The sequence below is a fragment of the Myxine glutinosa genome, chromosome 2 (genome assembly GCF_964187855.1).
Source record: "Myxine glutinosa chromosome 2, kmMyxGlut1.1, whole genome shotgun sequence".
NCBI lineage: Eukaryota > Metazoa > Chordata > Myxini > Myxiniformes > Myxinidae > Myxine > Myxine glutinosa.
The window spans coordinates 110,546,963-110,573,283 of record NC_136262.1 but is presented as its reverse complement, the minus strand read 5'-3'; the positions used below and the strand labels follow the sequence as shown (position 1 = coordinate 110,573,283).

Below are 26,321 nucleotides of genomic sequence, written 5' to 3'. Positions count from 1 at the left end.
TCCTCAGCCAGGAAAGGGACACCCGATTCTGTGCTGAAAATCTGGAAGGTCGTGATCTGTTTCTGCTGATGCCATCCGCAATAATCGGCGATACCTGCGACATTCCAGCCCTACATCAGAAGGTGTTGCGTTGGAAAAACGATATGAAACATCCAGCAGGACTGACAAATGAGCTTAGAGACTGGCAGGTGTTTTGGAGAAGGAGGCCCAACAACTCGCTTCCAAGCACATTCATGGATTGTTTCTGCGCAGTAGATGGAGACGAATTTCCATCCATCAAAGTCCTACTCCATATTGGATGCACCCACCCTGTAGCCTCCTGTGAGGCCGAACGCTCATTTTCTTACCTGCGTCGTCTGAAGACCTACCTGAGAAATCCATGGGAGAAAGTCGGATGGCATCTCTGGCCCTCATGAACATACACCATGACGTCACCATATCCGCACATGACGTGTGTGACATTTTCATTCAGAAACACAAGCGCCGTCTGTTACAAAATAGCAAAATTTACGATTAATAAAAATAATTCACCTTCCGCTGTCCGATCTGATCTGTTTTGTGGGGAGAACCCCCTGCCTTCAGCTTCACAACCTCGGCGCAGGGTGGTGCCGGGCTTTGTGGGGAGAACCCCCTGCCTTGATCTTCACAACCTCGGCGCATGGCGGTGCCGGGCTTTGTGGGGAGAACCCCCTGCCTTGACCTTCACAACCTCGGCGCATGGCTGTGCCGGGCTTTGTGGGGAGAACCCCCTGCCTTGAGCTTCACAACCTCGGCGCATGGTGGTGCCGGGCTTTGTGGGGAGAACCCCCTGCCTTGACCTTCACAACCTCGGCGCATGGCTGTGCCGGGCTTTGTGGGGAGAACCCCCTGCCTTGAGCTTCACAACCTCGGCGCATGGCGGTGCCGGGCTTTGTGGGGAGAACCCCCTGCCTTGAGCTTCACAACCTCGGCGCATGGTGGTGCCGGGCTTTGTGGGGAGAACCTCCTGACTTGAGCTTCACAACCTCGGCGCATGGCGGTGCCGGGCTTTGTGGGGAGAACCCCCTGCCTTGAGCTTCACAACCTCGGCGCATGGCGGTGCCGGGCTTTGTGGGGAGAACCCCCTGCCTTGAGCTTCACAACCTCGGCGCATGGCGGTGCCGGGCTTTGTGGGGAGAACCCCCTGCCTTGATCTTCACAACCTCGGCGCATGGCGGTGCCGGGCTTTGTGGGGAAACCCCCTGCCTTGAGCTTCACAACCTCGGCGCATGGCGGTGCGGGGCTTTGTGGGGAGAACCCCCTGCCTTGATCTTCACAACCTCGACGCATGGCGGTGCCGGGCTTTGTGGGGAGAACCCCCTGCCTTGATCTTCACAACCTTGGCGCATGGCGGTGCCGGGCTTTGTGGGTAGAACCCCTGCCTTGAGCTTCACAACCTCGGCGCATGGCGGTGCCGGGCTTTGTGGGTAGAACCCCTTGCCTTGAGCTTCACAACCTCGGCGCATGGCGGTGCCGGGCTTTGTGGGTAGAACCCCCTGCCTTGAGCTTCACAACCTCGGCGCATGGCGGTGCCGGGCTTTGACCAGCACACAGTCTGTCATCGCCATCATTTCACACTATGGGAGTGCTCAGGTCTTTTATAACTACTAGTGAGCCCGTTGGTCCAAATGGACCAAATTTTCATCGGCTTTCATGGCCTTGCAGCATACCTGCCGGCTGTGGTGCTTGAGTTGGAATAAATGCTTTGTAAAATATTATCATTGTTTTTGTTGTTTATTTAGTAATGACAATGGCATGCCATGGAAGGACCTATTAAGCTGCTCTATGCATCTTAACATGGCGTGCGTTTAGAAACATGGGAATTCTTCTGGATTCTTTGTAGTTAATGAGACTAATTAATTCAGGAGATCATAACAATCATTTCGCGAGAACAACACAAATCAGAAATTCCATATCAGAAAGCTCCAGTAGAACTACACAAATAACATGCCGCACGCATGCACACCACACACACACACACACACACACACACACACACACACACACACACACACACACACACACACACACACCTCGTTTTGTCATTTCTGTTCCTCACAATTCTATCTCTCTCTTTTATACACACACACACACACACACACACACGCACACACACACACACACACACCTACAAAATTCATCAACTTATAGCAGAAGGAACAGCTGGGCAAGTCGGTTCACCAGTTCCTCTATCTGACCATTAGTCATCGCGAATCTGTTGAACTGTTGAACCAGGGAAGAACACAAGGAACTGCAGAAACTTCCAAAAACGCACGAAATGCCGTTTCTGACGATCAGTTTTTAGAAATTTCTTGGGGGAGGACCCCCAGACCTCCCTTCACTCCCCCCAGCTCTATAGTTTCATGCACCCCCCCTATCTTGATCCACCCCTGAACCCACAGTGAAAACATGCACAACAAATGCACAACGGTATGTACATATATATCCTCCATGGTACAAACCCATCACGCCACGTGACTGTGCTGCCATTTTCCTGTTGAGGCTCGACACTTGGTTATCTGACCTGGGCCTGACCCAGAGGAGGTTTCTGTTCAAGATGGCGCCTCTACATATTTCACTGTGGGAGCTGTGCTCGCACGATAAAGCCAGACAAAATGGACGACACAGGAACGAAGTTTCACCGAGCTATTTATTTAGCTCAAAACCAAAGAGCTCAAAAGCACACTGAATCCGCCCCTCGAACGGGCGGCAATTTATATCACAAACTGAACACACAAAAGCCACGCCTCTCAGGCGGGGCGTGGTATGCAAAATAGGTAAGTCACGCCTCTCGGCGGGGCGTGGTATGCAAGGCAAGTGTTCGCCCGAGAAGGGCAAGTCTGGACACGCCCGGGTGAGTCCGGACACGTGACCGCTCGCCGGTTGCGTCATTGGCCGGTGCACGGTAATTGTGTCATGCTTCCGGTAACCGCTACATGCGCCCCCCCAGAATTAACCTGCACCGGGAGAGTCAGTTTGAGGGGGGTCCTGATGACCCGGCCGAAACGACCCCTGGCGATTCGTGTGGGGGTGGTAGGTGGCGTGGCGGTGGATGGTCCGGCGGGGAGCTTGGTTGACTGGGGACGGCCCCGTCGTGGAGGAAGGGCCAACCGTGGAGGTTGGTCGAGGTCCAAATGGGCCGGCTTGAGGCGGTCCACGGAGATGCGGTCCGGCTTGCCGCCGATGTCGACGATGAATGACTTGTCGTCCCTCTTCAGGACCCGGAAAGGTCCATCGTACGGCGGCCGGAGCGGTCCACGGTGTGCGTCGTGCCGGATAAAAACGTACTCCGCAGTGCGAAGTGCTGAGGGGACGTGGGGTTGGGGGCAGCCGTGGTGGGACATGGGCACGGGGGCGAATCTCCTGGCGGCCTCCTGGAGGTCCGAGCGTTGGAGAGCCGTGGACCAGGGGCCGGTGGAGTCGGGGATGAATTCGCCCGGCACGCGCAGTGGCCGGCCGTAGACCAGCTCGGCGGTGGAAGCCTGGAGGTCCTCTTTAGGGGCCGTTCGGAGGCCCAATAGGACCCACGGGAGCCTGTCGGCCCAACCGTCGTCCTGGAGGCTGGCTCTGAGAGCGGCCTTCATCGAGCGGTGGAACCGCTCGCACAAGCTGTTGGCTTGGGGGTGGTAGGCCGTGGTGCGGTGAAGCTTGACCCCCAAGGCCCGGGCGACCGCGCCCCAAAGCTCGGAGGAGATGTCCGAGGGGGCGCCAAAACGGGCAATCCAGGTGCCAACGAAGGCCTGCGCCACGTCGGCGGATGTTGTTGATGCCAGCGGGACGGCCTCTGGCCACCTGGTTGTCTTGTCCACCATCGTGAGGAGGTGGGTGAAGCCCCGCGAGGAGGGGAGGGGTCCCACCAGGCCCACATTGACGTGGTTGAAGCGCCGCGTGGGCACGTCGAATGGTGCCAACGGGGCCTGTGTGTGCCGGTGGACCTTCGCGCGCTGGCAAGCGACACAGGCATTGGTCCAGTCGCGGACGTCTTTACGGAGACCGTGCCAGACGAATTTCGCTGCCACGAGCTTCTGTGATGCTTTCCAGGCCGGGTGGGAAAGGCCGTGGAGGGCGTCAAAAATGTGCCGCTGCCATCCGGTGGGCACGATGGGGCGAGGTTGGCCCAGGGAAACGTCGCACAGGAGAACTGTGCCTGTGTCCTCGAAGGGGACGTCGGCCAACCGCAGGCCTGTGTCCGCTGTCCGGAGGGCTTGCACCATGGGGTCGGCGGTCTGGTCGGCCGCCATGCGGGCGAAGTCCACACCCAGGTGGATGGCGTTCACGCCGGACCGGGAGAGGCAATCGGCCACAGCGTTGTCCTTGCCCGCAACGTGCCGGATGTCCATCGTAAATTCGGACACGGCGGAGAGGTGGTGCTGCTGGCGGGCCGACCACCGCTCCGTAACCTTGGCCATGGCGAAGACCAGGGGTTGTGGTCCACAAACGCCATGAACGGCAGCCCTCCAAAAGATGGCGGAAGTGGCAAATGGCCAGGTAAAGGCCGAGGAGCTCGCGGTCGAAAGCACTATACTTGCGCTCGTTAGGTTGAAGCTGCCGGCTGAAGAAGGCCAGCAGTTGCCAAGCTCCGTTCACCCACTGATCATGCACGGCGCCCATCGCGTAGTCGGAAGCGTCCGTGGTGAGGGCGATGGGTGCGTCGAGCGCCGGGTGCGCCAGCATGGTCGCGTTGGCGAGGGCCAGCTTAGCGCCCGTGAACGCCGCGTCCATCTCTGTGGTCCAGGCGACGTCGTGCTTGGCCGGCTTGCCCCGGAGGGCTTCGTACAGGGGGCGCATGAGTTGGGCGGCGCGAGGCACGAACCGGTGATAAAAATTTACCATCCCCAAAAATTCCTGTAGAGCCTTAATGGAGTGGGGGCGCGGGAAACTTGTGACTGCCTCCACCTTAGTAGGCAGCGGGACGGCCCCGCGCTTCGTGATGCGGTGCCCCAGGAAGTCGACGGCCGTTACGCCAAACTGGCATTTCGCCGGGTTGATGATGAGGCCGTGCTGGCCGAGGTGCTCAAAAAGCGTGCGCAGGTGGACGAGGTGCTCCACCCGGGAAGTGCTGGCGATGAGAATGTCATCCAGGTAGACGAACAGAAAGGTGAGATCGCGCAGCACACTGTCCATCAGCCGCTGGAAGGCCTGGGCCGCGTTCTTCAGGCCGAACGGCATTCAGAGGAACTCGAAGAGGCCAAAAGGTGTAATTACAGCCGTCTTCGGAACGTCGGCCGGCCGGACAGGTACCTGGTGTTAGCCCCGAATAAGGTCGACCTTGGAGAAGATCACCCGCCCCGCCAAACGGGTGGAAAAGTCCTGTATGTGTGGTATCGGGTACCGGTCGGGGGTGGTGGCGTCGTTGAGGCGGCGGTAATCGCGGCATTGTCGCCATCCGCCACCCGGTTTGGGCACGATGTGCACGGGCGAGGTCCACGCGCTGTTCGAGCGCCGCGCAATGCCCAACCGCTCCAGCGCGTCGAATTCCGCCTTCGCCACGGCGAGTTTGGCCGGGTCGAGGCGGCGAGCCCTGGCGTAGACCGGTGGACCTGTGGTCGGGATGTGGTGTTCGACGCCATGCTTGACAGCGACGGCCGAAAACGTCGGCTGCGTGAGGGCGGGAAACTCGGCGAGTAGGCGGGTGAAATCGTCCACGGCCGGGAGCGCGCAGGCTAGCTTGGTCGGAGCGGACCCGCTCAATGAGCAAGCGAGCGAGCTGAAGGTCTCCGCGTTGATGAGCCGACGCCGTTTGACGTCGACCAAAAGCCCATACGCACAAAGAAAATCTGCATCCAGCAAGGCCATGGGCACGTTCGCCCTGATGAAGTCCCACCTGAAGCGCTGGCCCCCGAAGCAGAATGCGATGCTGCGCGAACCGAAGGTGCGGATGGAGGAAATGTTTGCGGCGACCAAGGCGGGGCCACAAAGCGCGGCCTGTTTGTCCTCCACCGATGCGGGTATCACGCTCAGCTGAGCGCCGGTGTCACAAAAAACGCCGCCCGGACACCGTGTCCGTGATAAACAGAAGGCTGCCTGAATGGCCGACGCTCATGGCAGGCAACGAGTGCCGGCCTGGTCATTTCTCGACCCGCCGAAAGTGCACGGTGGGTGGCACGTTCTGGCCTTCTGCCCGAACCTGGCGTGGTAATAGCACATGGTCCGCTCTGGTGGAGGCTCCGGCGGTCGCGTCGGGTTCGGTCGACGGGGCGTCCCGGCGGTCGCAGCCATCAGTGGTGTGGACTCGGCCGGTGGAGGCGCCGGTCGTGGCGCGGGCATTGCATCGGTCGGCCCAGGGTCCCAGGCGGCCGCTCCGACATGTCGCCTGGCCGAGAAAAATTTATCGGCCTCCTTGGCCAGGGCGCGAGGGTCCGTGATGGGCGAATTAGCCAAAGCTAAGCGTACCTGCCCGGGTAGCCGCTGGAGGAACAGCTCGCGGAAGAGGAAGTCCGGGCTGTGGTCACCGAGAAGAGCAAGCATGTGGTCCATGCTTTCGGACGGACGGGCCTCGCCCAGCTCCGGGAGATGTAGTAGTTGTCGTGCGCGTTCAGTCTCCGTGAGTACAAACGCACCGAGGAGTAGGCCTTTGAGCGCGCCGTATTTGTCGGCGTCCGGCGGGTGCTGTAGGAAGCTTAGGACCCGGGTCGCGGCGGAGGCATTGAGTGCGGAGACCACGTGGTGGTAGCGCATCGTGTCCTCCGTAATGTTCCGCAGGGCGAATTGAGAATCGGCTTGAGCAAACCAAACGGCCGCGTGAGATTCCCAAAAGCCCGGGAGCTTCAAAGCTACAGCTGACTCCATCACCGTGTTCGTAGAAAGGGGTCACCAATTGTGGGAGCTGTGCTCGCACGATAAAGCCAGACACAATGGACGACACAGGAACGAAGTTTCACCGAGCTATTTATTTAGCTCAAAACCAAAGAACTCAAAAGCACGCTGAATCCTCCCCTCGAACGGGCAGCAATTTATATCGCAAACTGAACACACAAAAGCCATGCCTCTCAGGCGGGGCGTGGTATGCAAAATACGTAAGTCACGCCTCTCGGCGGGGCGTGGTATGCAAGGCAAGTGTTTGCCCGAGAAAGATAAGTCTGGACACGCCCGGGCGAGTCCGGAAACGTGACCGCTCGCCGGTTGCGTCATCGGCGGTGCACGGTAATTGTGTTATGCTTCCGGTAACCGCTACATCACCATATTTACCTCAGGTTAAGGCTGCACACTTGGTTCTCTGACCTGGGCCTTACCTGGATGAGGTTGCTTTTCAAGATGGCGCCTCTTCATATTTCACCATATTTACCTCAGCCCCACACTTGGTTCTCTGACCTGGGCCTTACCTCGAGGTTGCTTTTCAAAATGGCGCCTCTTCATATTTCACTATATTTACCTCAGCACCACACTTCGTTCTCTAACCTGGGCGTTACCCAGAGGAGGTTGCTTTTCAAGATGGCGCCTGTTCCTCTTTCACCATATTTACCTCAGCTCCACACTTCGTTCTCTGACCTGGGCCTTACCCAGAGGAGGTTGCTTTTCAAGATGGCGTCTCTTCCTCTTTCACCATATTTACCTCAGCTCCACACTTCGTTCTCTGACCTAGGCCTTACCCAGAGGAGGTTGCTTTTCAAGATGGCGTCTCTTCCTCTTTCACCATCTTTACCGGATGGGATTTTCTGATTACTCGAGAAAGAATTCTGTGGAAAAAGGTTTGAGTTGATTGATAGTTATGGGTACAAAGAAATGATAATAAGGCAAAATATTATGATAATGGGATTTTAAAGGACTAGGGCATGCCCGTACGTGGGTGCCCGTTCCTTGCCAAAAAAAAAAAAAAACGCTACCCGTACGCTCTACCCCGCCCGTACGCCCGTAAACAAAAAAAACAACACTCTTCGCTTCCGCCCTTCGCTCTGACTGAATTGGGAGAAATAATGCGCATAAGAAATCGAGAAATTATTATTTTCTCCGGAAGAAATCGAATTACGAACCGTAATGGCGCACGCGCTCGGCTCGGCTCGCTCTCACATCGGCCACGCCTACGCAACAACGCGTTCTGTGATTGGCTGCCGGAAGTGCAGTCTTCACTGTCCGGAAGGTCGCAAATCGCAGTTACGATGAATCGCAAATTAGTTTTAATTAGTTTTAAAACATAGTTTAACGGCAACATAGTTTTCCAACGTGAAATAAATGAATACGCTCTCAAATGTGCCGTCCGAGGCAGAGTCTGTTCGCCACGTTCGGCACACGTGATAGCTCGCTGCTCTCTGATTGGTTGAATCGTTTTTTGGACATAGCTCGGTAACTACTTCTCCGATTAATATGAAACCTTGAAAAGGCACATCCTCGGGTCCCCAGCAATATACCTGGCAAGTTTCAAGTATATCGGACCCGTGGTTGTCGAGAAACAGCGGTCACAGACATACAGACATACAAACATACAAACATACAAACATACAAACATACAAACATACAAACATACACACAGAGATTACTGGAATTATAGATAGATGAATCCAAGGAGTCTGAGACCAGTTATTAAACTATTTGTGGTATACAGTATATAGATTATATAAGTTGGGTCACCTGATCAAAATCGGGTTATTTGGACTTCAATAATAAAAAAAAAGATTGTTGTTTGTACCTGAAGAAAAAAATAACTGGTGAGTGCAACATGTTAATGATGGGCCGAATGGTCTCCTTATTTCCTTGTTTAAGATCAAATAGAAGCGTGCGACCTCTCTTTACTCTAGTTGTGTTCCGACACAGGTGCAGGCAGGATAGCCTGCAGGTACGCACACTCACCTCAAAGCTGTCTTACCTGCGTTTGAATCCCGACCCAGCTATAAACTGTCATCCTTGTGTTTCACAGGCAGGTGATTTCATCAGTGAGTGCCGTCCATGTAATGGACATTAAGCTGGGTGTCCTGTCTGCCAGCATTAGTTTGGGGGATGTGAAAGATCCCATGGTGTCCTTCGCCAAGAGAGGCGAGTTATCACCGGCATCCTGCTGAAACTATAAAATCCTGCCCCGACTAACTGCTGGGAAGGCAATGGCAAACCAAGCCCAGAATCACGCTTGCCAAGCAGCCAAGGACCTGACTTCAGGTCGGCCACACAATCAAATCTTCTCAATCTCTTTCTCTCTTTCTCATTCACATTTGTTACCCTGCATTCGAGAAGCGAAAACAGGGTTAGGCATTCGGGTGCGTCCGTCCGTCTGTACGTGTGGCGTACGTGTCTGCATTTTTAAAATTAATTTTCTTGGCAACCATTGGTCCGATTGACACGAAATTTTACCATTGGAGCGCCTCCGCCTGTATATATATTTTTTAGAATTATGACGTCACAGGTCACGTGGTACTGATCAGATGCCGTCTTGGAAAGACGCCGTCTTGGAAAAAAGTTACACCTCTATATCTCCGAAACCGCTCAATGGAAAAAATTGAAACAAGGCTCGTTGTCAAGTACCATGGGGAATAAGATATGTTGATGATGATGTCATCGGTGCCTTCATTTTGACGTCATAATTCGACACGTACAACGCTTGATCTGATCAGATGGACATGAAATTTTGACTTCCTGTATAATCTTTTAATGATAATTATGACGTCATAGATCGCGTGGTACAGGCGCCATTTTTGAAAAATCCAAAAACGTTGCACCTCTGTTCTCCGAAACCGCTCCATGGAAAAAAATTGAAACATGGTGTGTTGTCAAGTACTCCCAACGGGGAATAAGATGTGTTAAGGATGATGTCATCGGTACCATCGGTACCTGTCATCGGTACCCTATCGAACCCGCTGTCGACTTTAGTCGCCACGCCCATACTCAACCTTCTGACATGAATTTCACCATTCATATAACTGCATGATACAGCTGGAAGTGGCTGGTCCTCACGAGCAGCGCTCGCTTCAGTGGAACGGGTCCGATATGGTTAATTATGACGTTGTAGCGGTTCCCGCTGAATGTACACAATCGCCTTGCACCTGCCAGGACGCGGCCAGGGCGCGATCGCCATGCCGGGCTCGTCCGGACGGGCCCAGACGCGCCTCTCCTGGGCATGCCCGGACTCGCTGTTCCCGGGCACGCCCGAACCTCCCGGGCACGCCCGGTCTCGCCTTTCCAGGGCTCGCCCAGAGCGCCCGGGCACGCCCAGCCTCGACTTGCCAGGCCGCGTCCAGGACGCCTGGGCATGTCCAGACTCGCCTTTCCAGGACTCGCCCTTGACACCCGGGCATGCCCGGTCTCGGTTTTCCCGGGCAAACGCCCGGGCATGAATGTGTATATATTGTTACGGCCGCGGTTAAAGATGTTATTTTGACCGAGCGGTGGTATTACCGTGACCGAACAGTGCTTCCTTGATTAATACCTGATTTGCCCCAAACTTTGGCCGGATCGCGCCACCGCTATTCAATCGGGAAAACTCTAAAGCGACCGAATACAAAGAGGAAGAAGACGTACAGAAGAGTAATTGGATTTATTATTTACACATATAATCAAGAAGAAAGCAGTCACGTTTATTTACAGACGAGCTTAGATACACAGTGCAACGCTAGCTTACCTACAGTCTTAATTAACCCAGGGACAGAACAAACAAGGACAGACTCACGCGGGGAATGATGATAGGACTGGCGGGAGATGGATGGCTGGCCGGATAGGGAGGTCCAACTGGTCCTGCAGCCGTTCGACTCATGGGCAGCCGCCGCTCCTTTGCGGCCCTGCTCCAAACTGCCGTCCAGGCCTCACGCTGCTGTGGCTGCAGTTTCGGTGGCTCCAGCTGCAGCAAATGCAGTTGCAGTGGCTCGAGCTGCAGTTCAACTCTGGACTTCTTGGTTGGACTCAACTCCTTGGACTCCCTCTCGTCTCTCGGTAAAGGCTCATCTCCTTTCGGAAACGCCCTGCCTGCGGGTTATATAGGCCCCGCCCCTCAACCTTCGCGAACCTCCTCGATGTTTCTCTCCACACCCTCTCCAAGTCCAACCCCTTGTTCGTGGTTGGTTGAGTGGGGCTGACTCACTCCTCCCCTCTATGACGAGGTGGGGACCCGCCTTTCTTCCCCAACCCTGCCTCGTGGTCAATGGCGGATGAAGAGAAAACCGCCCAAAATGCAGTTGGCAATGCGAATGGCAATTGACGAAAAGGGGGAATGGAAGTTTTGGGAGTGGGAATGAAGGGAATCTATCTCTTTCACTGGTGCAATGGAGTATTTCAATTAATGGGAGACACAGCCTTACCCTAAAACACATAATAAGATATAACTATCGAACAGGGGTATTCTATGATTGGCTGTGGTGTGGATGCTTTATGGACTAATTATGGGACGCCCTTTGACCTTTACACAGCTCCGGAGGCAGGAGGCGCAGAATAAACAATAATAATAATACACACAATCCAAAAAAATACAGTCCTCATATCCGCAACAATATATTGCTGCCCGATAAATGGGCTTTTCAGAATACCTGAGCTGTTTTGTTTCAATAAAGCAACTCGGACGAATTCCGTCTTTGGTCGCGTCAATTCTTTCGACTCGCGTTGGAGCGCAGCTCCTTCACTGGTGACCTACCGACATGGACACGGCAGTGACTCTTAAACTGCCTACCTTCTGGGAGGCTCACGCGACTGTTTGGTTCGCCCAGGCGGACTCCCAGTTCGCCCTGCGAGGCATCACCGCGGACGACACCCGCTTCCACCACGTCGTGGCAGCGCTCGGTTCCGCCACCGCGGCCCGCGCCCTGAGCCTCCTCGAGCACCCGCCGGCTGCCTACAAGTATGACGCGCTGAAGACGCTCCTCCTCGAGCACCCGCCGGCTGCCGACAAGTATAACGTGCTGAAGACGCTCCTCCTCGACGCTTTCGCCCTCTCATCGGCGGCACGCGCACGGCGCCTGCTCGACCTGCCGAGCTCGGCGACACGCGCCCGTCCGAGCGCATGGACTATATGCTCTCGTTGCTCGGTGAGCACTCTCCGGATTTTCTGTTCCGCGAGCTGTTCCTTCGCCAGCTGCCTCACCCGGTACGCCTCACCCTGGCTGGCACGTCGATCACCGATCCCCGCGCCCTCACCAGGGAAGCCGATAAGATCTCCTCGGCGGGCCAACACATCGGCGCGGCTACCTGGAGCCTGCCGCCGTCCGAGGCGACGCCCACGACGCCTGAGCGCCCTGCGCGGTTGGAGGCCGAACTGCCGGTGCAACTGGCGGCCGCCACGCCGCGCCGACCGCTTCCGACACGATGGCCGGGGCCTCCACCTGACCAGGCGTGGTGTTATTACCACGCTAGGTTCGGACACAAGGCTCGGACGTGCCGACCCCCGTGCACTTTCGGCAAGTCGGGAAACGGCCGGGCCGGCGTTCATTCCCAGCCATGAGCGCCGGCCACTCGGGCAACTTGCTTTTTATTCGGGACAAAGCGTCCGGGCGGCGTTTCCTTTGTGACACCGGCGCCCAACTGAGCGTCATACCCGCCTCCGAGCAGGACAGGCGGGACGCCGTTTGCGGCCCCTCTTTGGTCACTGCTAATGGCTCGGCCATACGCACTTTCGGCCCGCGCGACATCACCCTCTGCTTCGGCAGCCAGCGCTTTCAGTGGACCTTTGTGACCGCCTGCGTCCCCATGGCTTTGCTGGGCACCGACTTCCTCTGCGCGCACGGGCTGCTGGTCGATGTCAAACGTCGTCGCCTTGTCAACGCCGAGACCTTCAGCTCCCTGGCGTGCACGATGAGAAGCTCCGCGCCGACCGAACTGGCGTGCGCCCTCCCGACGGCAAACGAGTTCGCTCGCCTGCTCGCGGAATTCCCGGCCCTCACGCCGCCGACGTTTTCGGCCGTCGCAGTGCGGCATGGGATCGAGCACCACATACCCACTACGGGCCCGCCGGTCTACGCCAGGGCCCGCCGCCTCGACCCGGCCAAGCTCGCCGTGGCAAAGGCCGAATTTGATGCGTTGGAGCACCTCGGCATCGTGCGGCGCTCCAATAGCGCGTGGGCCTCACCACTGCACATCGTGCCAAAGCCAGGGGGCGGATGGCGCCCGTGTGGCGACTACCGCCGCCTCAACGACGCTACCACCCCCGACAGGTACCCGATCCCGGGAATCCAGGACTTTTCCGCCCGTTTGGCGGGACGGGTCATATTTTGCAAAATTGACCTGATACGGGGATACCACCAGGTACCTGTCCGGGTGGCCGACGTCCCGAAGACGGCCGTCATCACGCCGTTCGGCCTGTTCGAATTTTTGAGGATGCCGTTTGGCCTCAAGAACGCGGCCCAGGCGTTCCAGCGCTCAATGGGCGGCGTGCTGCGCGACCTGCCATTTCTTTTCGTCTATCTGGACGACATCCTCGTCGCCAGCACGTCCCGCGCCGAGCACCTCCTCCACCTCCGAACACTGTTCGGTCGCCTCAGCGAGCACGGCTTAATTGTCAACCCGGCCAAATGCCACTTCGGCACGACGACCGTTGACTTTTTGGGCCACCGCATCACCAAGACCGGGGCCGTGCCGCTGCCGACCAAGGTCGAGGCCATCACCACGTTCCCGCGTCCCCGCGTCCCCGTTCCATCAAGGCCCTACAAGAGTTCCTCGGCATGGTGAATTTTTATCACCGATTCGTGCCCCGCGCTGCTCAGCTCATGCGGCCCCTTTACGAGGCCCTCCGGGGCAAGCCGGCCAAGCATGACATCGTTTGGTCTGCGGCCATGGATGCGGCCTTCGCGAGCGCAAAACAGGCCCTCGCCGATGCAACGCTGCTGGCTCACCCGGTGCTCAACGCGCCCATCGCCCTCACTACGGACGCCTCCAACTACGCGGTGGGCGCCGTCCATGAACAATGGGTGGACGGGGTTTGGCAGCACCTCGCTTTTTTCAGCCGGCAGCTCCAGCCGAACGAGTTAAAATACAGCACGTTCGACCGCGAGCTGCTCGGTCTATTCCTGGCCGTTCGCCATTTCCGACACCTCCTGGAGGGCCGCCCGTTCACGGCTTTCATCGACCACAAGCCGTTGGTCTACGCAATGGCCAAAGTCACGGAGCCGTGGTCGGCCCGCCAGCAGCGCCACCTCTCCGCCATGTCGGAATTCACCACGGACATCCGGCACGTCGCCGGCAAAGACAACGCCATGGCCGACTGTCTTTCTCGGGCCAGCGCGAACGCGGTCCACCTCGGCGTGGACTTCGCGCTCATGGCGGCCGACCAGACCACCGACACCTCGGTGCAGGCCCTCCGGGCGGCGGACACGGGCCTCCGCCTGGCCGACATCCCCTTCGCGGGCACCGTCCTGCTCTGCGACGTCTCCCAGGGCCAGCCTCGCCCCATCGTGCCTGTTTCCTGGCAGCGCCGCATCTTCGCCTCCATCCACAGCCTTTCTCACCCGGGCCGGAAAGCTTCTCAGAAGCTGGTGTCGGCGCGTTTCGTCTGGCACGGCCTTCGACGGAACGTCCGCGACTGGGCCAACGCCTGCACGGCCTGCCAGCGGGCCAAGGTCCACCGCCACACCCAGGCCCCGCTGGCACCTTTCACCGTGCCTGCACGGCGTTTCGACCACGTCCACGTGGACCTGGTGGGTCCCCTGCCCCCATCGCGGGGGATCACCCACCTGCTCACCATGGTGGACAGGACCACCAGGTGGCCGGAGGCCGTGCCCCTCACCTCCACCACCACCACCGACGTGGCGCAGGCGTTCATCGCCACCTGGGTCGCGTGCTTCGGCGCACCGGCGGACATCTCGTCCGACCGCGGCCCACAGTTCACGTCCGAACTTTGGGGCACGGTCGCCCGCTCATTGGGGGTCACGCTGCAACGCACCACGGCCTACCACCCCCAAGCCAACAGGTTGTGCGAGCGGTTTCACCGCTCCATGAAGGCCGCACTCATGGCCGGCCTTCAGGACGACAGTTGAACCGACCGGCTGCCGTGGGTCCTTTTGGGCCTCCGCACGGCCCCCAAGGAGGACCCCCGGGCGTCCGCCGCCGAGCTCGTCTACGGCCAGCCGCTCCGCGTCCCGGGCGAGTTCGTGCCCGATGCTATCAGTCCCTGGTCCGCCGCACACCAGCGCTCGGACCTCCAGGAGGCCGCCCGCCGATTTGCCCCCGTGCCAACGTCCCGCCACGGTGGCCCCCAGTCCTACGTCCCCCCCGGCGCTTCGCACAGCGGAGTACATCTTTGTGCGTCATGACGCGCACCGGGGGCCACTCCGGCCGCCATACGACGGGCCCTTCCGGGTCCTGCGACGGGGCGACAAGTCCTTCGTCGTCGACGTCGGCGGCCGGTCGGACCGGATCTCTGTGGACCGCCTCAAACCGGCGCACGTGGACGTCGACCGACCACCACGTTTGGGCCTTCCTCCGTGGCGAGGCCGCCCCCCGTCTACAGTTCCCCCCGCTCGACCACCCACCACCGGATCGGACCCCCCCCCCACGACCCTCCAGGGGTCGCTTCGGCCGGGTCATCCGGACCCCCCTTAAATTGACCCTGCCGGTGCAGGTCGATTCTGGAGGGGCGTGTGTAGCGGTTCCCGCTGAATGTACACAATCACTTTGCACCTGCCAGGACGCGGCCAGGGCGCGATCGCCATGCCGGGCTCGTCCGGACGGGCCCAGACGCGCCTCTCCTGGGCATGCCCGGACTCGCTGTTCCCGGGCACGCCCGAACCTCCCGGGCACGCCCGGTCTCGTCTTTCCCGGGCATGCCCGCTCTCGCCTTTCCAGGGCTCACCCAGAGCGCCGGGGCACGCCCAGCCTCGACTTGCCAGGCCGCGTCCAGGACGCCTGGGCATGTCCAGACTCGCCTTTCCAGGACTCGCCCTTGACACCTGGGCATGCCCGGTCTCGGTTTTCCCGGGCAAACGCCCGGGCATAAATGTGTATATATATTGCTGCCCGATAAACGGGCTTTTCAGAATACCTGAGCTGTTTTGTTTCAATAAAGCAACTCGGACGAATTCCGTCTTTGGTCGCGTCAATTCTTTCGACTCGCGTTGGAGCGCAGCTCCTTCAACGTCATAATTCGATAAGTACAGCGCTTCATCCGATCAGTATGAATTTTTTTTTCTCTGCATTGTTCGGCAGATTGACACAAACTTTTCTCAATAGGAGTGCCTCTGCCTTTAGAATTTTAGATAATTATGACGTCATAGGTCACGTGGTATGTGCACCATCTTGGAAAAAATGAAAACATTGCACCTCCACATCTCCGAAACCACTCCATGGAAAAAATTTAAACATTGTGCGTTGTCAAGTACTCCCCATGGGGAATACGATATGTCAATTATGATGTCATCGGGACCTTAATTATGACGTCATAATTTCATAAGTACAACGCTTGATCTGATCATTATGAAATTTTTTTCTCTGCAATTGTTGGTTCGATTGACACAAAATTTTACCATAGGAGCGCCTCCGCCTGTAGAATTGTCGTGATAATTATGACGGCATAGGTCACATGGTACAGGCACTATATTGGAAAAAAACTTCGCACCTCGATATCTCTGAAACCACTCCATGGAAAAAAACCGAAACATGGCTCATTGTCAAGTACTCCCCATGGGGAATAAGATGTCAATTATGATGTCATCAGTGCCTTGATTATGATGTCATAATTTGACAAGAACAACGCTTCATCCGATCTGTATGATTTTTTTTCTCTGCAACTGTTGGTCTGATGGAAATGGAATTTTCACCATGGGAGCGCCTCCTCCTGTAGAATATTTTAATGATAATTATGATATCATAGGTCACGTGGTACAGATTCCACCTTGGAAAAACCGAAAAATGTTGCACCTCCATATCTCCAAAACTGCTCCGTGTAAAAAATTGAAACGTGGCTCATTGTAAAGAACTCCGCATGCGGAATAGGTGTTGTTAACGCTGACATCATTGGTGCCTTAATTAATTGACGGTGCCACCTTGAAAGTCACTGAGCTCTTCAGTCCGGCCCATTCTACTGCCAATGTTTTGTTTATGGAGATTGCATGGCTGTGTGCTTGATTATATATACCTGTCAGCAATGGGTGTGGCTGAAACAGCCGATTCCACCAATTAGAACGGGTGTCCGCATACTTTTGGTCATGTAGTGTGTATATATACAGTCACGTGAAAAAGTAAGAACACCCCATGTAAAGTTTTGACTTTTTCAACATATTTCAACATACAGCTATTTGATCTTCATTTCAACAATATTGATAGATAAAGGTGATATAATATAACAAATATCATGAAACATTTACATTTTTTAGTCCATTGTATAATTTAAATAAACATAAATGCAAATTTCGCATGTGGAAAAAGTAAGTATACCCCTACATTTATCACTACTTCAAATATCTAAAATTAGAATCAGGTGCACCAGCTCAGGTGCAAATGATTAGAACATCGTTAGAGAGGATCTTGAGGAACCTGTCTTATTTAAACCTCAGACATTTAGTTTGGTTTGCTCTTTGTTGTTGAAGTGTGCGACGTCACCATGCCGAGATCAAAAGAGCTCTCTGAGGCCTTCAGAATGAAGGTTATAGATGCCTACGGATCTGGGAAGGGATTTAAAAAGATCTCCAAACAATTTGAAATCAATCATTCGACTGTCCGGAAGATCATCCACAAGTGGAGAAGATTCCAAACAACTGCCAACTTGTTCAGGCCAGGCCGCCCCAGCAAGTTCAGCGCAAGAGCAGACCGCAAGATGCTAAAAGAAGTCTCTAAGAACCCCAGAATGTCATCACGGGACCTACAGGTAGCTTTTGCCACTGCTGATGTCAAAGTGCACGAGTCTACCATTAGAAAGAGGCTGCACAAATTTGATCTACATGGGAGGTGTGCCAGGAGGAAACCTTTGCTGTCCAGAAAGAACATCAGGGCAAGACTAAAGTTTGCCAATGAACACCTGGGCAAAGACCAGCACTTCTGGAACAATGTGCTCTGGACAGATGAGTCAAAGGTAGAGCTATTTGGCCACAGTACCAGAAGACATGTTTCGCGAAAACCAAAGACAGCAATTGACCACAAGAACCTGATACCAACTGTAAAGCATGGTGGTGGAAATATTATGGTTTGGGGCAGCTTTGCTGCATCAGGGCCTGGGCAGCTCACCATCATAGAATCCACGATGAATTCTTCATTGTACCAGAGGGTGCTTGAGGATAATGTGAGGCCATCTGTCGGAAAGTTGAAGCTCAACCGAAGGTGGACCTTGCAACATGACAATGACCCTAAACATTCCAGTAAATCCACCAAGGAATGGCTGAAAATAAAGAAATGGAGGGTTCTGGAATGGCCAAGTCAAAGCCCGGATCTAAATCCCATCGAGATGTTGTGGGGGGATTTTGAAACGAGCTGTGCATGCAAGAAACCCCTCAAACATCGCACAGCTGAAAGAATTATGCATGGAGGAGTGGGAAAAATTTCTCCCAGTCGATGTCAGAGACTGGTAGACAGTTATAACAAACACCTACTTGAAGTTGTTTCTGCCAAAGGGGACAATACCACCTATTAGAGCCAAGGGTGTACTTACTTTTTCCACATGCGAAATTTGCATTTATGTTTATTTAAATTATACAATGGACTACAAAATGTAAATGTTTCATGATATTTGTTATATTATATCACCTTTATCTGTCAATATTGTTGAAATGAAGATCAAATAGCTGTATGTTGAAATATGTTGAAAAAGTCAAAACTTTACATGGGGTGTACTTACTTTTTCACGTGACTGTGTACACACACACACACACACACACACACACACACACACATACACACACACACACACACACACACACACACACACACACACACACACACACACACACATATCCCACATGTATATATCCCACATCCCACATGTATATACATGTTTAAAATGTATGTGCACATAACTAATAAAATAAAAACGAAGAAATATCTCTCGGTAATTTCCTGAAACTCGATGAAATTCTCTCGGTGAATTCACTCAGTTTCTCAGTGAAATTTTTCCTTTGGGCGGTGTATAATCGTTCCGAACGAAATATCTCAGCAATTTCCCGTCTCTTAATTTATTTATTTTACATATGTGAATTACACGTCCATGCACACGTGAAATGGAGTTTGTTTTTGCACACGTGAAATGAACACGTGAACCTTTACTTCCGGATAATAATGTTGAATGAAATAAGAACGAAGAAATATATGTCGGCATCATTGTTGACGTTTTTGTGACGACTGTCATCAAACGGAAAAGTAATATATCTTAACGGAAAAGAAAAAGCGAATTTTTAATATATTACGTCATTTTGCCGTCTGTGTCATGTTGGGCGGTGTATGATACAACGTGCCGCGAGTTTTTATATATCTCGGCATTTTCCCGTGTGTGCATTAATTTTTTCAATCATTGAAACCGAGTCTAAAACCATCGATTAAAATGAAATCAGATGGTGAATTCGAGATAAAATCGTGACGGTGACTCAATGAATGGTCTTTATTTCACAGGCCTTTGAAAATGCATTTCGTTCTATCAACGGAAACTTTCATCGGATTTTCTTCCCGTTTTTTTTTTCAACCGAGTCTAAAACTATGTTAGTGACTGTGAAAAATGAAATGAGATATCGAATTTGAGTTGAAATAAAACTGTGAGAGAGAGCAAGACACCACGGGCCTAACAAAAGCTATGCAAGTAAATAAAATGGTGGATATTTGTTTTTGAAGCCTCTTCCAGAATGGGTGGAGCTTCTCTCTCAACGGAGTAAGCCACACCCCCGGACAGATGCCCGGATCACCTCCGGAGACTATATATATATATATATATATGAGTTGTCTGGATCAGTTTACGTGATGTTTAGATCATACATGATGCTTAGATCAGGACTCGGTGCAAGTTTTGCAGTTTATATTTATGCTTTTTTTTTTATTCCACAAAATTAGCAATAGGCAATGCAAGCATTACAAGTAATCCCCCCAAAAAAAAAGTGATTGCAAAAAGTAGAAAGAAAACCCAAGATTCTCCTAGAAAAGTTCTCATAATTATTTAATGACAGGGTACAAGTTGAGATTCTACTGCTGAATTTCTAAAAATGAATATTTCACAGCAGCTCTCTTAAAATCAGAAAGAATCCAATACGACTGAACAACCCAACGTGGAACGATTGTTTCTCTAAATTATTTTAAATCTCGCCATTCCTTGGGGACAACAAAGCGCTTCAATTCACTCAACCATCTCAAGTGAATGATTCACGGCTCTGGTGTTTCAGGAGTCATGGAACACCCAAGGAAAGACCGACGGAGGTAATGGATGAGCAAAATGCGACCACGACTGGACACCTTTTGAAAGACGTCTCCAGTGACAAAGTAGTTGTGATCTGCAGTGGGAGAGGTGATGTGAAGAGGGTGGAAAACAAAACAAAGCACTTCATCCAATTTTTCAAGTTTGCAAGGGAACACCATTGGTTTGTATCCATAAAATTACAAATACAAAAACAATGCCAACCATTTCTCTCACTCATGATGGCAACCGGGGGACGATTATTGACCAATCGATGACGAGTATTTCTAACAGAATACTAAAAGTAGTTTCCCAACTAGTTTGGAGTAGCATGCACAGTATATGGCGTTGAAATCAAGTTTTCATTTCGAACACTACTTTATCAGAAACTAGCAGAAGTACCCGGTGTTGCCGGGCGGGGGGGGCGGGGGGGGAGGGAAGGGGGAGGGAGGAGGGGAGGGGGGGAAAGGGGAGATGAGAGGGGGGAAGGGGAGAGGGGGGAAGAGGAGCGGGGGGAGGGGAGGTGGAGGGGGAAGAGGGGGGGGGGTAGGAGAGGAGGGGAAGGGGGAATGGGTGGGGGGGAAGGGGAGGGGGGAGGCAGGAGAGTAAGGGGGTTCATATATATGCTGGTGGGTGAATGGGGTGAATGTGGCGTTCATCACGTTTCTGAGTTAAGTGTGATGCCGATCAGGAAGAAGAAGAAATCTTACTACCAACTACATGCACTTCCGGAATTGTTTGATTTATTTGTGCTCAAATGTCTGGTGATTGTTTTGTATTTATTTATGCGAATGTGTACTTGTATATGTCATTAATTTAAAAAGCTTAGGCACTATCGAGCAATTTTTTTTTTCTTAACTCCAATAAAACGATCTTTAAAAAAAATTATTATTATTATTTTTGCCTAAAACACTCCCCCCAGGCACTCACTGATGAACCTCTGAAAGTTTAACGAAGATCCGTTCAGCCATCTCTGAGAAAAATGGCGACACACACACACAGACAGACAGACAGACACACACACACAGACAGACATCTCTCTTATATAGTAGATAACGAAGAACCCAGGCCTCTTCATATTATATTTACATCAGCAAGGGTATCAAAAACAGTGAAACAGATAAAAATAAAGATTTTTGCCCAGCATTTGACAGAAGGCCCAAGGTTGGGTTCGTATTGTGGGATTCAATGCAAATGATGACACTTACTCCGGGTATGAAAGACCGTGTCCCATGCTGGAGCAACGCCTGGCCAGAGTTGGGTCTCCTTCTTCTCTGACACGGTTGTTACTGTCCCTCGTTGCAGTTTCATTCTGAAACATAATTTATTTGCAAACATAATTTAAGTTAGAAAACTAATAGCAATAGATGGATATTAAATATACTGTTGGAGTTTGTCGCTCATCATGCCATCGAACTTGCTCTCCATTGGTCCATCTGTTTTATATCGTTTGACACAAATCTTGGTTTCACCAAGTCAGAACAATTTTTACATTGCTTCTTGTTAAATAATGTCCACTTATACCCCGGCAGGAAGTAGTCTTCAATTTGGATTCAAACTAATTTAACTCGGTGTCATTTCTTTTATTTTCTTTTCATTTTCTGAAACTTTTGTTTACATTTAGGAATGGGTTCATTTCCAATTCTAGATGTCCTATGGATCCTTATGGTTAGGCCTATACAGTACAGTACAGTACAGTACAGTGTGTTCCAGATGTCTTGTCGCCCTTATTTCATGCTCTAAAAATTAAATATTTTTGTATACCAATGGGTGTCCTTACTATAATTAATGGAGCAGTGTGTGTGTTTGTTTGTGTGCATTTGTTTGTGTGTTTGTTTGTGTGTGTTTGTTTGTGTGAATTTGTTTGTGTGTTTGCTTGAAAGTGTTTGTTTGTGTGGGTTTGTTTGTGTGGGTTTGTTTGTGTGGGTTTGTTTGTGTGTTTGTTTGTGTGTGTTTGTTCGTGTGTGTTTGTTTGTGTGTTTGTTTGTGTGTGTTTGTTTGTGTGTTTGTTTGTGTGTGTTTGTTTGTGTGTTTGTTTGTGTGTGTTTGTTTGTGTGTTTGTTTGTGTGTGTTTGTTTGTGTGTGTTTGTTTGTATGTTTGTTTGTGTGGATTTGTTTGTGTGTTTGTTTGTGTGTGTTTGTTTGTATGGATTTGTTTGTGTGTTTGTTTGTATGTTTGTTGGTGTGGGTTTGTTTGTGTGGGTTTGTTTGTGTGGGTTTGTTGGTGTGGGTTTGTTTGTGTGGGTTTGTTTGTGTGGGTTTGTTTGTGTGTTTGTTTGTGTGGGTCTGTTTGTGTGGGTTTGTTTGTGTGGGTTTGTTTGTGTGTGTTTGTTTGTGTGTGTTTGTTTGTGTGGGTTTCTTTGTGTGTTTGTTTGTGTGGGTTTGTTTTTGTGGGTTTGTTTGTGTGTGTTTGTTTGTGTGTGTTTGTTTGTGTGGGTTTGTTTGTGTGGGTTTGTTTGTGTTTGTTTGTATGGGTTTGTTTGTGTGGGTTTGTTTGTGTGGGTTTGTTTGTGTGGGTTTGTTTGTATGTTTGTTTGTGTGTTTGTTTGTGTGGGTTTGTTTGTGTGGGTTTGTTTGTGTGTTTGTTTGTGTGTGTTTGTGTGTGTGGATTTGTTTGTGTGTTTGTTTGTATGTTTGTTTGTGTGGGTTTGTTTGTGTGTGTTTGTTTGTGTGTGTTTGTTCGTGTGTGTTTGTTTGTGTGTGTTTGTTTGTGTGTGTTTGTTTGTGTGTGTTTGTTTTTGTGGGTTTGTTTGTGTGTGTTTGTTTGTGTGGGTTTCTTTGTGTGTTTGTTTGTGTGGGTTTGTTTGTGTGTGTTTTTTGTGTGTGTTTGTTTGTGTGTGTTTGTTTGTGTGGGTTTGTTTGTGTGTTTGTTTGTGTGGGTCTGTCTGTGTGGGTTTGTTTGTGTTGGTTTGTTTGTGTGTGTTTGTTTGTGTGTGTTTGTTTGTGTGGGTTTCTTTGTGTGTTTGTTTGTGTGTGTTTGTTTGTGTGGGTTTGTTTGTGTGTGTTTGTTTGTGTGTGTTTGTTTGTGTGGATTTGTTTGTGTATTTGTTTGTATGTTTGTTTGTGTGGGTTTGTTTGTGTGTTTGTTTGTGTGGGTTTGTTTGTGTGGGTTTGTGTGTGTGGGTTTGTTTGTGTGGGTTTGTTTGTATGTTTGTTTGTGTGTTTGTTTGTGTGGGTTTGTTTGTGTGGGTTTGTTTGTGTGTTTGTTTGTGTGTGTTTGTGTGTGTGGATTTGTTTGTGTGTTTGTTTGTATGTTTGTTTGTGTGTGTTTGTTTGTGTGTGTTTGTTTGTGTGTGTTTGTTTGTGTGTGTTTGTTTGTGTGTGTTTGTTTGTGTGTGTTTGCTTTTGTGGGTTTGTTTGTGTGTGTTTGTTTGTGTGGGTTTGTTTGTGTGTTTGTTTGTGTGGGTTTGTTTGTGTGTGTTTGTTTGTGTGTGTTTGTTTGTGTGTGTTTGTTTGTGTGTTTGTTTGTGTGTTTGTTTGTGTGGGTTTGTTTGTGTGGGTTTCTTTGTGTGTGTTTGTTTGTGTGGGTTTGTTTGTGTGTGTTTGTTTGTGTGGGTTTGTTTGTGTGGGTTTGTTTGTGTGTGTTTGTTTGTGTGTGTTTGTTTGTGTGGGTTTCTTTGTGTGTTTGTTTGTGTGGGTTTTTTTTTTTTTTTTTTTTGTATACAAGATCGAGGCTCGTGAAAGAGCGAACATTAATCACACAGAAAGACAAACAGACACATAAAACAAATAACATCGGGAGCGGTAGACAAGATGGGGAGAGAGGGGGCAGGACACAAACACAACATTTGAGAGCAGGGACCGAGAGACATGGAGACATCGAGAGATCTGTGGGAGGGAGAGGGCTTTGGGGGAGGCATGTGAAGGGGGGGGGGGGTGGGAGAGGTATAAACATATGGACACTGCCAGGACTTCCAGGAAAGAAGTTGGAATTTCACACAAGGTGGATCTGGGGTGAATTAGTGGGGGTAGAAAAGATCAAGGTTTTGGAGGGGGGAAGATAAGAGATGGTGGTGAACAGCTGTTTTAAAGACCTGGAGGGAGGAGTGGGATTGAAGGGAGTGTGGGAGTTTGTTCCAGAGGCGGGAGAAAAGAGGAATGAAAGAGTGAAGGTGAGCAGAAAGCCGAGATTTCGGCAGTTTAACCATCAGAGGGTTGCTGGCAGATCTTGTGCGACCTGTAGGAATATTTGGGGGACAGAGCACAGAGAGAGCTGGGGGAGCAAGGCCGGAGAGGAGTCGGTAGAAGACAGAAAGACCACCTACCTGCCTGCGGTGAGTGAGTGAAAGGCCCTCAGAGGTAGCTTCATCGCGGGAGATTCCAATGATTTTGAAAGCTTTGGATTCAACAGCGTGAAGCCGGGCCAGTTGTGAGGCAGGAGCACCAGCCCATAGGGGAGAACAGTATTCCATTGAGCTGCGGATGAAAGCCTTGTATGTGGTGAGGAGCTCAGGTGTGCCGAGGAAGGACTTCGCACGACGGAGGATGCCCAGTCGGCGACTGGCTTTGGAGGCCAGCTTGGAAATGTGGTTTTCCCAAGAAAGATCATGGCAGATAGTGAGACCCAAAAGCTTGAGCGACAGAACTTCTTGGAGAGGATTGTTGAGAAAGTAGATGGGAGGGTTGTCCAGTCGATCTTTTCGGAGAGACATAGTAAGAGAGTGAGATTTGTCAGGATTGAAAGACATGTTCCACTTGTTTGACCAGTCTGTGATTTTGTCCAGGTCTTCAGAGAGTGAGGAGGCTGCAGACTGCCGATCTGAGGGAAGAGGAATGGAGCGGCAGAGAGTGGAGTCATCAGCAAAGAGATAGAGAGGATTTTCCAGAGAGTCGGAGAGATCATTGATAAAGACCAGAAAAAGCACAGGGCCCAGCACACTGCCTTGGGGAACTCCAGCCTGAACAGGAAGGGGAGATGAGAGAAATCCATTTAGGGCCACACGTTGACTATGACCAGAGAGGAAGTCCGCAAGCCATGCATGGAGATTTCCATGGATACCATAGGAGGAGAGTTTGGTGAGCAGAGCTGGGTGCCAGACCGTATCAAAGGCACGTGATATGTCAAGGGAGACAGCTCTGATTTCCTGTTTGGCATTGAGGACCTCCATCCATTGTTGAGACAGCAGAAGCAGCATGTCCAGAGTAGAGTGACCTGGTCTGAAACCAAATTGATGATCAGATATCAAGCCATTGGAGAAGAGGAAAGATTTCATATCCGAAGCAATGATGGATTCCATGACTTTGCTGATAATTGGGAGCAGGCTGATTGGTCTGTAGTTGCAAGGATCTGTTTTTGCACCTTTTTTGTGTAAAGCGGTAATGTTAGCTGATTTCCAGGATGCTGGCAGATGACCTTGAGCAAACGATAGGGTGAAAAGAACAGAGAGAGGGTGAGATAGAGCGGCAGAGCAGGATTTTAGGACCCGTGGGCTGATGCCGTCTGGTCCAGTTGCAGAATCAGAGTCGAGGTTTGACAAAAACTCCTCCACCTTGTCAGGAGAGAAGGACACAGAGTTCAGGAGCAGTTGGGTTCGACTGGGAAAGGTGGGAACAGAGAGAGATGGGTTTGGGACTAAGGATTTTGAGGCAAACACAGAGTTGAAGCATTCGGCTTTGTCACGTGCGATGTCAACTGTGTGGCCATTTGAGGTAAGGGAGGGGATGGAGGGGGAACAAACACCAGAAACGGATTTGACCAGACGCCACCAGGATTTGGAGGAAGGAGACAGGTTTGAGAGTTCATTCTTGAGTGAGGAGAGATAGTGCTTCCTGGCACTCCTGAGGGTAGACACACACTTGTTCCGAGCTTGGTGGAAGGAACTGAGATTGCCTTCAGTTGGATTAGCCTTCCAAGAGGCAAAGGCAAGTTGTTTCAGGGCAACTGCCTCCCCACAAGATTCAGTGTACCATGGACGGGAGGAAGGGTAAGACAACTGAAGGCGAGATGGGATAAATCTGTGCATGAGAGAGATCAGTTTGCTTTGGAAGAATTCCCAGGAAGAATTGATGTCAGAGGCAGTGGAGATGGGAGACCAATCCAGACGATTGATGGCTGCTTGAAGACCGTCCCAGTCGGCCTCAGTGAAATGCCAGACTCGTCGAC

General features: G+C 51.8%; 1 protein-coding gene across 2 annotated transcripts in view; it reads right to left on the bottom strand.

Annotated features, from left to right (window-relative positions):
• Positions 1-19,967: 19,967 nt before the first annotated feature.
• The window catches only part of LOC137421433 (matrix metalloproteinase-9), a 123,194-nt gene continuing 116,840 nt past the window's right edge, over positions 19,968-26,321 (bottom strand). For both annotated transcript variants that reach the window (XM_068107487.2, XM_068107489.2), the window contains exons 12-13: positions 21,427-21,530; positions 19,968-20,315 (exon numbers count right to left, since the gene is read on the bottom strand). In XM_068107487.2, the coding sequence (XP_067963588.2) occupies positions 20,188-20,315; positions 21,427-21,530 (232 nt within the window). In that variant the 3' untranslated portion in view covers positions 19,968-20,187. The remainder of the gene's footprint in view (positions 20,316-21,426; positions 21,531-26,321) is intronic.